This window comes from Oncorhynchus mykiss, chromosome 11 (assembly GCF_013265735.2).
Source record: "Oncorhynchus mykiss isolate Arlee chromosome 11, USDA_OmykA_1.1, whole genome shotgun sequence".
Lineage (NCBI taxonomy): Eukaryota > Metazoa > Chordata > Actinopteri > Salmoniformes > Salmonidae > Oncorhynchus > Oncorhynchus mykiss.
The window spans coordinates 8,825,070-8,838,880 of record NC_048575.1 but is presented as its reverse complement, the minus strand read 5'-3'; the positions used below and the strand labels follow the sequence as shown (position 1 = coordinate 8,838,880).

Here is a 13,811-nt window from a genome sequence, read left to right as displayed (position 1 = left end):
GACGGCTGCGTGGTCCCATGGTGTTTCTACTTGCGTACTATTGTTTGAACAGATGAACGTGGTAACTGATTTGTTAAAAAAGTTTGAAATATCCAATAAATGTCGTTCCACTTCATGATTGTGTCCCACTTGTTGTTGATTCTTCACAAAAAAATACAGTTTTATATCTTTATGTTTGAAGCCTGAAATGTGGCAAAAGGTTGCAAAGTTCAAGGGGGCCGAATACTTTCGCAAGGCACTGTAGAAATTGCTCCCAAGGATGAACCCGACTTGTGGAGGTCTACATTTCTTCTGAGATCTTGGCTGATGAACAATAGTTCTTCCCGGGCTGTAAGTAATGACACAAAACAATTCCTGAGCTAATAACGTAAAAAAAAAGTACATAAAGAGTACATAAAGAGTACATAAACAAACAAAATATTGCAGTGTTGCTTAAGAGCTAGTCGCGATGCTGCCATCTCCGTCGGCGCCATCATGTCTGATAAAGTGTAGCAACTGAGATTAGCACTCCAGCTCAAATCAAATGTATTTATAAAGCCCTTCTTACATCAGCTGATATCTCAAAGTGCTGTACAGAAACCCAGACTAAAACACCAAACAACAAGCAATGCTTTTGGATCTTGTATTTCATTTGTAAGGTAAACAAGTTAACAAGTTAACAAGTTAACAAGTTAACAAGGTTAACAAGACCAAACACAACTAGTGTGGTGATAGAGGTTGGAAGACACATTCCCAATCATCCAACATCCCCAGCCAGAGTGGATCCAAATCTTGCTGAATGGCAGATGAACGAACGTATCATTCAGTGACACAGAAAGTGATTGCTCTGATTTGACTGACACCGCATATGGACAGGTTTGTAGTTCATTGTTCTTTAAAAGTGGTTGAATTACCATGTACTAGGTCAATGACACCCAGACGCGTCTTTCTTTTTCTCAACGCAGGTAAGCTAAAAACCACGCCCCCGGTGTTCTATTACGCTCCCATTGGCTAGCTAGCGTTGTCTCACTCACAGGCGATCAGCGCAGAGACAGTGACCTTCCAAGGTAAGAATGTTAAGTGTAATTTAACAATTAGCTGCCTACCGTAATGCAGGCCTATTATTATCATGTTTGGTAACATTTGCCCATGTATTTATTTTCAGAGTTTCAATGAGTTGTACAAATGTCTCATAACTCTGCTGAATTCCCTAAATTGAAGGTCAGCTAAGTTAACCCATCTCGGTATTTGAAGTTATATTATCATTAGTAGGCTACTATCAGGTAAAAGCAAATGCTCATTATTCATAATGTCTCATATTTACTAGCTAATCATTCAGTCGAATACGCTATGCTACAGCCATTGAATATGTCTTTGAGCGTTAAGGGATGTTAATGGCTAGCTCGGTCCACGACATTATGTTATTATATTTTTCAATCTTGAAATACAAGGGAAAATGTTATTAATCAGTGACTGAAAATTCGCGCTACGTGATATTCACTTCCGGACTTGGAGAGCGCTCAAAGCGTTGTAGAACGCCTCTCTGAATAACGGGGCGTGGTTTTGGTTTAACTGCCTTGGGAAAACGAAGACGCCACCTAGACAGCACAGCAGGACATACCTGGAAACCAATCATAATAACTTTTCATTGCATGTTTGTAATAACAAAATTAGACCATACTTTTAGTGTTAACCATTTTAATTAGACAAAGTTAAGGACATGACAAACTAAAACAAAGTATTATAATGTACAGAATTTTCTCTGACATTAGTCAGCTACTATTTGTTACAATGTAACAGTGCAGCTGTATGTGCATTTAGTAATTTTACATAGTGCTCTGAGCGGTATCTTTGTAGGTAGACAACCATTTTTCCTTGAACCCTCTAATCGTCCAACAGAACTAAATGTGGAGGGGGGAAAAATAAAGAAAATATAAAATATTTATAACATAAATACACAATTATCGGACATAAAAGCACGGCATATAGTGGTAAGGATATGGTAACAAGTTATTACCGATCAACAATCACGCAAAACAGGTTGGAGTTTGAGTTTTCCTAAATCCCTGACAGCTGCAAGTATTTTAGAAAGGCGCAGTGTGGACACCTAGGTAATTACTGCATTCCCGGGCATCATAGCCCGTCATAATAACGCAGAAAAGGTACATTACAGAGATTGGAAAACAACTGTAACAGTTTTTAAACATATCCAATATACTCTTTCTATCTTTGTTATAACCCTAATCCCCCGTGACTAATGCAACTATTGTGACGCACTACTTTGCAATAAAATGTACATTAATATAAAAGTGTTTGGTGAAATAAGAAGTGACTTAAACGTTTGTTTGTGTACCGCCATGATATAATAGAAGCAGTAGAAGAAGTGACCTAATTACATAGGGGTCGATTCTATTAGGCCCAAGTGAAAAGCGCCAATCTCATTGAATAGCCTACAATTGCTGGACTCAGAAACAAAACAGAAATCAAATAGCTTTAATCGAATACATATATTGGCTCACTATATTTCGAAATAAATGTAACGTTTTATCGAGATACATTTCCGATATAGTTGTTTAAAGTTTCAATCTGTAAACTATTCACTCTGTTTAGTTATTTTAATCCTAATCTGATGACCCCATACAGGATCAGGATGTTGGGTATGAAATCTGATTCAATCCGGTTGATTGAATTTTACAAATGCTTATTCAGAACAGTCGCCATGGCTCTGGAAAAGCCCACTCTCAGCATGCCTCATTACATTAAACAGCAAAACTGGTTCGACGAGACAAATATTATTTGAATCAACTCATATTGTTACATAAAGGTTTTATATTGACGACACGTCTGCGTCCCTGCTGAATGTCAGCGATCAGCCTTGGGGGGAGCTGTCGTGTGTTTACTAGAGAGAAGAGGGAGGGAGAGAGACGAAGGGAGAGAGAGAACAGGCGAGGGAGGGCGAGCAGGAAAACTTTTCAGTTTTAAAGAGCGAGAGGAAGCGTGTGCTGGAGCGGCGACCATGCAGGTAAATGCATTAACTAATTGCTCAGAAGTTAATTAAACGATATTGTCGATGTCTTAATTGCGATTGTGCTTGAAAGATTGAAACTATCATTTGAACAACAATCGAACGATGAATTGTTGTATATCAAATAGTTCTATGCACCGAATTCGAACATAAATGTCCAAAACTTTTCTGCCTCCCCTTCTCTTCACCCCACCACCCCCCTTTGCCGTGCGCAGTGTGCATGTAGTCTGTTTCAAGTAGCTTAGCGTTTGATTTATTTGGTCAATTATTGCACGAAGCTATCTACAATGATTTGTTAAAGATGTTCGTGAATACTAAAACTCTTGGATAATGAAACTGATCATTAAAATGCGTCCTGGGTTTTGTGGAATGGTGAGGGAGGAGGGGTGCGTTTTTTTTTTTTTTTTTTTTACACATCTGTGAAGGGAAGCCATATTCATTAATTAAATAGCTTAGTCCATGTAGGCCTCAATTTGCGCTGTTGAGCAGGCAGCGGGTGGCGTAATACTGGATGCCCGATTGGAAGCCCATAATCTGTGGGGTAAGGGAACCACTCAAGGCCGAGGTTTCGGATGGGAACCAAAAGCCTAGCGACTCCGTCTATGTATCTATTTGTAGTGGAACGCTATGCTTCAGGATGTGTAGCCATGCACACCTGGGATAAGTTTATTTTATTTTTTTTGTCTTCTGGACTAGCTAGTTGAGAGTGCGACGGGTTATCTTGCAGGCTAACAGGCTGGCACGATTGTTTGATCATTTGGTTTTAATTTCGCACCGTAAATGAATAATCAATGCGGTACGTTTCGAGTCTCTGTTTTTGCCGTCCTTTATAATTGCAGAGGAACTAGTGTTTGTTGCATTTCATAACATTAGTTAGCATCACAACGTTGATAGCTTGGCTAACTAACTAGCTTGCTAGCTAATTGATTCATCACTGTTCCGCGTATCTAATTAATCTGTACCTTAATTAGCTAAAGAATGAAGAGCAATGGGAATGTATCAATACCGTTGTATAAATCCTTAAACTATGGTTTATAACGCACGGCACTCTCTCTCTCAACTATAATAATCAAGCAACCTTGTTGGTAAAACGATATTTTCTGGGCACGGCTAGCTAGCTAATTGGTGAGGACGGAAGTGGGCAATACAGCGGAGTGTTGGTATTCGACATGTATCTTTTTATCGCTCATCGATTCGTTTAGAAGTACCGGTATTGAAAGTTGTAGCCTAATAATAGGGTCGTTTGGTCTAATTACACAATTCAATGTCTGCCGAGTGGCTTTGGAAAAGAACAACACTGCATTGTCTCGTGGTTGGGGTATGCTGGCCATTTACAAGGCTATTATATAGGTGTGTGTGTGTGTGATCACGTTCAAATGGCCCATGGTTCGCTCATTAGTTACAATAAAGCGACATGTTATGTTTTGCATGATCCTAGATATCGTACTTGTCTCTGAAATTTGGTAAATGTATGCTGGTCAAGGTCAATAATCAGGCCATTCACAACGATTTAATTGAAGTGGAAAAACTGTTTATTCGTACCAAGTGAAGTGACATTGCATTCAAGTCAGAAAATATTCTGTATTTTTATTTGTCTGTTTTTATTGATTTATTTGGTCCAAGTTCGTCATACTATTTTGGCTGTATAGCCTAAACAATTAAGACTAGCGATAGGCTGTATGTGTTTCTTCTGTTATCTATATTGAGGCGTAACTTGGATTACTCTCACTATTTAGGTTTATGTAGATTTATATTTCCAACATACTTACTGAAATACCATTTGCACTGTGTAGCCTATGACATAAAAAAAATAATAATAATACAAATAAACACCCCTGGATATGGTTCTAATTTCAAAGCAATATTTTTCTATCCACTGAAACACATTTTGATCTTGCAGGAGAAGTCTGGAGAGACGGTGTGCAGTGAAAGCAACGAGGTGTGGTTGTGCCCCCTGTGTCAACAAGGGTTACCAGACAGGGGCTCCCTTTCTCTGCACCTGTCTGACAGTCATAGTGTGCTCCCTAACTGTGTAGACAAGCTGCTGGACATTGTGAGTAGTGCTACGCTACATCACATGGGTCTACAAAACTTGACTTGGGTGTCTGTTATTATGGTGATGTGTGTCATGAATGATACTTGGATGTTAAACAGTATACATGATACATTATTGTACATTGTGTGTATGTACATTGAACATTGTGTGTATACATGATACATTATTGTACATTGTGTGTATACATAATTGTGGGACTGTAGACCGTTCAATATAATTTTATTTACCCCCTTAGGGCATTATTAGTAGTGGATCACTGGTTATGTGAAATATTGCAGAATGAGTCACCAATTTGTAGTAAGATGCTCTCTTGTTGGACTGCAAAGCTAAGCAGTTGGTTCCCGTGTCAGCAGAATTTAGTCTGAAGGTAAAGTTTCCTTTTTCAGAATGAATTAATCACTTTTTCTTCACCAGGCTGCTCCCAAACAGGGGGCGAGTGGAGTGGACGGGGACACCGATGTTCAGCATGACGCAGGTGACTTTCTCCTTTGAATGACCGCAGTACCCACCATTTTGCACTGTGGATTAGTTTATCAATATTGTGTTTATGAATTTATTTGAATAGTGGATACAAGCACATTGACAGAGGAACCTAAACATCTAGCGTGTGCTAATTTTAAACGCCTGTTACTAAGAGGGTATTGTTACACCTACAAGCATAATTTTTTTTGCTATGACTGTATTTGTGTTTGTCAGGTAATACATTAATCGGGTGCTGTCAGGGTTCCATCTACCAAAAAAAGCTGTTGAAATATCTTGCCTTTCTCCTTTACATCAGATGCTTCGTCATTACAGCTGGAGCTTTTAGAAGCCTCCTCCGCCTCCCTCTCAGACCCGTGTCATAATAATGAGAACACTGACGGACCCCAACATAATTCCGACAGTAGGCACACTCTCATTGGGTCTGGAGATAAAGAGATGGATAAGGAGGCAGAGGGAGCTAGAGACCTGGAGGGAGGTGGAGTTGTCTTTGAGACACATCAGGAGAGAGATCAGTCCACAGAAACACCTGACAACAATGAAGAGTCAAGGGGTACAAATTGTGTAATGGCTGAAGGTGATGACAGTCCTCCATTCAAGTGTAATGCGTGCTTAGAGGCTTTTCCTACCAGGACCACATTAAGTGTTCACTACAACTCTGCATCTCATGTGCAACGGATGAGAACCGGATCCCTAAAACAGGGTGGCGAAAATGGGACCCCAGCCACTCCCTCAGTCCCTTTTCTGTCTCGGCCATATCTATCAAACAAGCCCTACCAGTGCACTGTGTGTCGAGTCTCTTACAACCATGCCATCACCCTGGAGAGTCATTTGAAATCTGTTTTGCACCAAACTCGTAGCAGAAATGCAGGAATCTCTGCCAACAGTGCAGGTGGAAATTCAGGAAGGACCAATATGGCTACTAACTTAGTTGTTACGTCTGGGGGCAGTGCTGCACAGTTGGTTAGCACCCCCAGCAGCAATTGTGTCACCCCGGCAAGCCTGGCTGCTGCAGCAATGACTAACAAAGATGGAGATGCAATTCAAACCCAGCCGTCTCCCTCACTGCTTTCCTCCCCTGTGACCTCTGCTCAGGCAGTCTCTGCTTTTCTCACCCTCCTCACGTCCAGCCCAAGCTCTATCTCTCACACCCTCCTCCCCTCCCTCCTCCCCTCTCTGTTTGCGGCTGGTGCATCCCCTGCCACGGCCTCACCTCAGCTCATAACCCAGACTCAGATGCTCATCCCCTTTATCCTGAATGGGCTCCAAACACAAAGCCAGAGACTAAACCCAGAGCTTCTGACCCAGTCAATACCCCTACTAGGTCTCAATGCTGCCCAGCAAGCTATCCTGGCCCAAAGACTCAGTAGCTTACAGAACCAGTGGCCAGCTGTCGGTCTCCAAGCAATCTCACAAGCCTGTTCAGAAGACAGCCAAACAAACAAGAGCAAAGTGAAGCAAGACACAAACGAGGCGACAGCTGAGGAGAAAGGATCACTTAAGGCTGAGAAGGAGGACAGTTGGTCCATGGAATGTGGTGATGGAGAAAGAGAGATTTGTGAGGAGGATGGTAAGGGATATGCACAAGAGCATCTCGGCGCCTTAGTAGGTAAAAATAACAGGGCTGAGTCATGTATGATAGATGGAGAAATTGAAATGAAAGAGAGCACAACAGAGAGCGGGAACTCAGCAGGTCACATGGGGCCAGATGAGAAAGTGGGGGACAATGACAAGTGTAGTGACCGCTCACCGTCTGTTACCAGCAACTCAAGCCTAAGTCCTACCACTTTAAATCTTTTGCTTAGCCCTGATTCTACCCCTCAAAAATCTGAAGTTGGCACAAGCCCTTATGCCTCTGTCTGCTCCCCGGAATCTAGCCCCTCTAAACGCACCTTAAATTCCCCCGATTCAACTCGTCGCCATGATCATTTCAGGGCTCGCCACTTCTCAGGCCCCCCGATACTGTCAGAGTTCCAGATACAGGTTATGCGTGCGTTTCTGGAGTCGCGTAGCGAGGCTGATGCAGCCAGTCCTCCCCGTGACGACTGTGAGTCGTTGGGCAGGGAGGTGGGGCTCACCGAGGTGGAGGTACGCAAGTGGCTCACCGACGCCCGACGAGCCAAAGAGCGGCAGATAGCTGGGGGAACAGAGCGCGTGAGCAGCATTGCAGGCTATGGTAAAAAATACAAGGGTCTTGATAACGACGAGGAGGAAGGTTGTCTTACAATAGATGAGACCGAGGGTGGGGTCAGCGACGAGGCCTCTGGCAGTCACGCGATGGATTTGTCAAATAGTGGAGGGCGTAAAGAGATGGGGAGGGAGAGCCAAGGGGACTCGTGTCTGACCTCAGACAATGAAGAATTCTACACCTCTGTCATTGTGAGTGATGAGGACAGCCTGAGTGGCTCCATGAGGGAGGGGCCAGGCAGCCCTGCTAAAGAGGAGGCTCTGGTAGAACTGTCAGGAGACAAGGGTTCAGGAGGAAAGGTGTTGCGCTCCACCACTGTGTTCCTCTCAGACGCTGAGGATGACGATGATGCCGAGGAGGCCGCAGCTCAGAGAGCAAAGAGAAGAAAGAGAAAGAGGGAGTTGGAGCGGGAGGAGGTAGAGGTTAAGAAGGAGAGACTAGACCCCGACGTGGATTTACAACTAGAGGCCCAAGCTGATCCTCCTTCCCACCTTCCCGTCACCATTGACCATCAAAGGCTTCCAAGTGGTATTCTACACTCCCTCCCTCTGTCTCTGTCCCTCACTCCATTCTCAAATCAGTTCCATAGCCCTTATGTTCTCTCTCTCCCTCCCTCAGTGGTTGGGCTCGGAGTTGCAGAAGGAGATGGAGGCAAAGTACCTGCCTTTCCAAACCCCCCTAACATCACCCGGTTCTCTGACCCTCTCATTACATCATCCCTCTCCTCCCATACCCACACATCCCACTACATGCCTAATGGAGGAGACTGTGAGGCTGCTTTAGATCTCAGCATTGGGAAAAGCAACAGCTCAACATCTCTCACGGGTGACAAGACTTCAGCACAAAAGGGCCGTCTGCTTGATGGACTCGGTCTAAGGCCCACAGCTTTTGGGGTACCTGGGGAAGGGAGACTCATTGTGGTCAAGGTCAAGCCTGAGCAAGCGACTTCCAACAGCAGTGGATTTGTCAGTGGGAATAACATGGCCAAGGCCAGCACTGTCTACATGAGAGAAAAAGAGGAGAGGGACCAGAAAGGCAGGCCCAAAGCACGGCGGTACCGCGACATGAGACGTTCCAGGACCATCATCCAGGCTGAGCAGCTAAATGTGCTTTATGGCTGCTATTTCAAAGACCCAAATCCTGGGAAACACGAGTTTGAGCAGATATCAGAGTGGGTCCATCTCCCAAAGAAAGTTGTACAGATTTGGTTCCAGAACATGCGGGCTAGGGAGCGCAAGGGTGAGGTTCGCTTCATCAGTGATGGCACTCTGGCAGCAGTGGGCAAACCACTCATCAAGTTCACCTGGCCACTGTCACAACCCATCTTCTCCAGCACCCCCAAATCAAACTCCAACAGCAGCGTCTCAACTGTAGCCAATCCAGTACGGGCCATCCCAAAGATGGAGGTGAAGAAGGAGGAAAATGTGAAAAAAACTGTTCCAAACAGACCCAAGGAGGTGGCCTCTTCCGTTTCCTCCGTGAGCCACAGTGTGTCTGCAGTGCCAAAGACCAAAATGGAGTTGACAAACAATGTCACAATGGTCAAAATTGCCCCCAAAAACATCGCTCCAGCTCTCCCTGTCGTCCACAAGGAAATCCGACCTCCCCCGCCTCGCCCCCTTCCCAAACATGCGCCTGAAGAGGAAGTTGGGGAAGATGATGATGAAGAAGTGGATGCTCGTAACCAAGCGAAGCCACTCGCCAGGCCTGGATCCACCAACCGCATGGTGCCAAAACTGCCCTCGACGCCAATTAGCAAGTCTCCTGCTGCGACGTCACAAAGGCAAAATGGGCTCAATTACTGGTCGGCCAAGGGCCCCTTTAAGATCAACACACTGTCTAGGGAACAGTTGGGTCTGTCAGCACCCCGTACCTTCACAGCTGTCGGTGCAGCTGCTGCCCCCACTGCCATCACCATTTCTGCCACGTCCTCCGCTCCTGCTGCTGCCACGGCCTCCGCTCCTGCCTCTGCTGCCACGGCAACTACCACCCCCACCACCACCACAACAGCAAGCGCAAGTAATCAAACCACAGTCAGCATTGTCACCATCGCTAAGACCTCTCCATCGGAGAGCAGCTTCCTGCACCACTCCACCACCCGCAGGCCACGCACACACCTGTCCTGTCTGCAGCTGTCCATCCTGCAGTCGTGCTATGAGACGTGCGCCCACCCTAACGCCATGGAGTGTGAGGCGGTAGGGACGGAGCTCGGGCTGCCGCTCAAGGTGGTCCAGATCTGGTTCCAGAATACCCGCGCCAAGGAGAAACGCTGGAGGCTGCAGCAGGAGAAACTGGTCAGACATTTTACTGTACAGTATGCAATGAATTGGTCTGTGGAGATATTTATAAAAAAATAATTTAAAAAAAAACTTTACAGGCAGCTATTTAGGAAAGAGATTAAGCCCAGTTGTGGACAAAAATCAATTTCAATGGAAATCTCCATTGTGCATGTGTTTTAGTCCAGGACTAGGCTGAATCTGTGTCTGGGGAAACCAGCTCTAAAACGTAGCTTCTTGTCTAGAACTGTATGTTGAGGTAATACACCAGTGACCTTTTGTTGAACATGTATGTCAGAAGCCAGTGTTGGAGTGACTTTTTTTTTCTTTCTCTGTCTTTTGTAGTCTCCTGTGTCGTCAGATCCCTCCAAGACGATTGACATGAGCTCGGGCAGCTACCTGCAGTACAACGCTCTGCGAGCCCACCGTCCCATCCTTCCCAAACCGGTTCAGCTGACCGTCCTGGAGCCCTCTTCTCCCCCAGCCGGAGGCCAGCCTGCAGGCCGAGAGACGCTGAGAGGCAAGTGCCAGGCCTGCAACACAAGCTTTGAGTCCAGAGCAGCAGCAAGATCCCATGTCTTCTCCCTTCGACATTTAGCCACTCTGAGAACCACTAACTTTGGCCAGCCAGCGACCATCATCAACAATAAATCTGATAGCGGGTCTATTTCTGTTTCCGCCTCCGGGTCTTGTGTGGAGGACCCTTCAGCTTCCCCACCCTTACCCAGCAGCACCAGCTAAGGCACCCATCAGTGCTGGTAAAGACTGGACCCATTGGGCTCCTTAAATGTTTATAAACACATTGGGCACTGGTCCTCCAAGCTAATATTCTTTAATGTGTGATGGAAAGGCCCAGTCACCTACCACCCTTGCTCCCTCGCATTGGACGTCTTTCTCCCGAGTTCTTGTGTCCAAACTGGATACACTGTTGTCACACTGCTTCACCAAAAGTTATCAAATGAGTGAACATTTACCAGTCCCTTATATTGTCCTGGGCTGCGGTTATAATATTGTCCTTAACCATCCTGGCCCAGTTTTTAAATCACTCTTATAATACTTGTGTATTATCCCTAAAGACTGTGCTTATGCAAAAAAAAAACAATTAGGCCATTATCTGACTGACTAAAAAAAGACTGCTGGGATTACCTGCAACTGTATAGAGTTGGACCAGAAATGAGAAGTAGCTCTGTTTTTTAGTGGTGTTGAACTTGCCATCTTGATTGTGTGTCACTACAAGCTTCCTGTATGGATAGGGATGGCGTGTGTTCAGATGGTGTATGCTACTTCACATGGAATCGGAAGGTACTTTTTAACTGCTTATGACTAGAATTGGCCTGTTAAACTGAACAGATTATCCCCTCCTGTAAACACACTGGCTGTGGCTGAAATGGAATCCTCCATGGGCCCTGGTCAAAAGTAGTTCACTATATAGGGTTCCATTTCAGACACACCCACTCACTGTTCTCATGACAATCCTCTATAGACAGGGAAACGAGAGGCTGAAGAGGGCAGACTCTCATTATACGGCACTTTGATGCGTTTTACATTGTATGAAACGTTTTTATTCTTAAGCATTCTTATGCAGTGTCTTTCTACTTAATGAAAGATGTGCGTGTTGCATGTTGGATGTGTTATTGTAAGTTACATGAATTACATTGGAAACATTGTTTTTGGTACTTGCAGTCTGTCAAAAAAAAATATCTACATTAACTCATTAAACATCAAACAAAACGGATCAGACCTTACTGCTGTGCAAGGAAAGTCTTAGTCCTGACACTTGTTAAATTATTTCTACATTTATTAATTCACTACTGGTGTTTTTAAGATCTATTGAATGAATGTTGAACAAGAAAATAACATTTCCTTATTTGGTCAAGGAAAAATATCCACAACAAATAATGTCAAGTGTAAGATTGAAACGAGTGATATTCCTTAACAAACAATATTCACTGAACACAAATATAAATGCAACATGTAAAGTGTTGTTTCATGAGCAGAAAAAAAGATCCCAGAAATTGTCCAAGAACACACAAATGTGATCACATCCCTGTTTGTGAGCATTTCTCCTTTGCCAAGATAATCTATCCACCTGACAGGTGTGGCATATCAACAAGCTGATCCTTACACAAGTGCCCCTTGTGTTGGAGACAAAAGGCCACTTCATTTTTTAAATTTTTTGCAGTTTTGTTACACAATGCCACAGATGTTTCAAGTTTTGAGTGTACAATTGGAATGCAGGAATAGCCACCAGAGCTGTTGCTAGAGAATTTAATGTTAGTTTATCTACCACAAGCCACCTCCAACGTTGTTTTTGAGAATTTGGCCTCAACCGCAGACCATGTGTATGGCGTCTTGTGGGCGAGCAGTTTGCTAATGTCAACGTTGTGAACAAAGTACCCCATGGTGGGGTTATGGAAGCACGGCAATACTGTGATGACATCCTGAGGCCCATTTCTTCTTCTTTTTTTAAGTTATCCTTGACCAACAGATGCATATCTGTATTCCCAATCATGTGAAATCCATAGATTAGGGCCTAATGAATTTATTTAAGTTGACTGATTCCCTCATATGAACTGTAACTCAGTAAAACAGTTAATTGTTGCGTTTTTATATTTTTGTTCAGGATACATCAACTTCCTGGGGAGGTCAAATGAAACAGACTTGACAACAAGGACTAGAAAAGAACGGGGTTTAATTTCTGAGATGTAATTTCTTTTTTTTCTGTCTTGAAACATATGTGGTTGCAAGCTAGTACTTATCTGTGTATGGGTAGAAACAATGCAAGTCCAGGAGAAGGGAGTCAGTTGGGTACTCTAGTCGTCACCTTTGTCTTACTGGGGATACTTCTGTAAGCAATTGGGACATGCAAAAAGTCAAGACCGCACAAACTATGAAAGGTGCTGTTTTGAAGGACACATAAAATACTAAAGATATTTTTCCTTCTGTTTTAAGTTGTATATTAATAATGTTACTATTAATAGTTTTGACAAAATGCAAAATGACAAATTACACTTTTTTTTTTTTTTAAGAAATATATTAAGAAAAAAATAATATTCCAAAGTTATCCTTCCTTTTGCTTTCTGTCATTTAAAAAAACCAAAAAGCAATCTTGAGGTTGACAGAGCAGCAGAGATGTTCTTCATGCAAACTGTAAAGGAACTCCCATGGCTTGACATTTGAGCCAGTCCAAGATTTTTACCATGAGCTACAGATGAATGCATTTCAGCCTTCACAACCTGGGGCAGGCACTTGATTTGGCTCATAGACTACACTTTTAAAATATCCTTCATAATTACTAATCTTTTTTATTTTATTTTCTTTTGTTATGGTGTCGAGCTGTAGCTTGTCTAAAAACAAGGACTGGGTTACAGTGCTGTGCTCCAAGTCTGGGATCGGTCCAAGGTAGTTTTATGGAGATATGCTTTTTATTCTATTCACTATTCATTGTCACTTGATTATCACTATTGTTATAACTACTACTTCTGCTATTTTTATCATTATTCATCACTGTTTTGATTGTTGACTCATAACGGTTTTAATGATGTCTCTTTACTCAAGAAAGAGAATTTTTATTGGTATGAATATTGAACAATAATGGTGGCAGTGTGTTATAAGTGTGTTAGCATATTGATTCAGCTTTTTTTCCTTACTTGTACTCTCATTTTGTGTTGGATCGCCATTTGGTTTTCTTTGGTATACAGAAAATAAATACATTTTAATTGAACAACAAAACTGGTCCTATTACCATGTTATTGGTATGTCAGTTGGGTTCATTGCTCCTCAGCTTGTTAAATGAATCTCACCAGT

The 13,811-nt window shown here is 43.3% G+C and overlaps 1 protein-coding gene across 4 annotated transcripts; it reads left to right on the top strand.

Annotated features, from left to right (window-relative positions):
* Positions 1-942: 942 nt before the first annotated feature.
* Positions 943-13,736, top strand: LOC110535220 (zinc finger homeobox protein 2). 4 transcript variants are annotated; one of them, XM_021620090.2, is made up of 5 exons: positions 943-1,046; positions 4,905-5,057; positions 5,475-5,535; positions 5,839-10,022; positions 10,350-13,736. In XM_021620090.2, the coding sequence occupies exons 4-5, from the start codon at positions 5,979-5,981 to the stop codon at positions 10,743-10,745; spliced, it is 4,440 nt and encodes a 1,479-aa protein (XP_021475765.2). In that variant the 5' UTR covers positions 943-1,046; positions 4,905-5,057; positions 5,475-5,535; positions 5,839-5,978; the 3' UTR covers positions 10,746-13,736. The 4 variants fall into 4 exon arrangements, with proteins under 4 accessions (XP_021475765.2, XP_021475762.2, XP_021475761.2 ...); XM_021620087.2 differs by lacking the exon at positions 943-1,046 and adding an exon at positions 2,815-3,001; XM_021620086.2 differs by lacking the exon at positions 943-1,046 and adding an exon at positions 3,285-3,545.
* Positions 13,737-13,811: the final 75 nt, after the last annotated feature.

Coding starts and splice junctions, on each gene's coding strand:
- LOC110535220 (XM_021620086.2), top strand. CDS start 3,516: ATGCCCGATTGGAAGCCCATAATCTGTGGG. Junction 3,546..4,904: donor GGAAGCCCATAATCTGTGGG/GTAAGGGAACCA, acceptor TTGATCTTGCAG/GAGAAGTCTGGAGAGACGGT. Junction 5,536..5,838: donor CGATGTTCAGCATGACGCAG/GTGACTTTCTCC, acceptor CCTTTACATCAG/ATGCTTCGTCATTACAGCTG.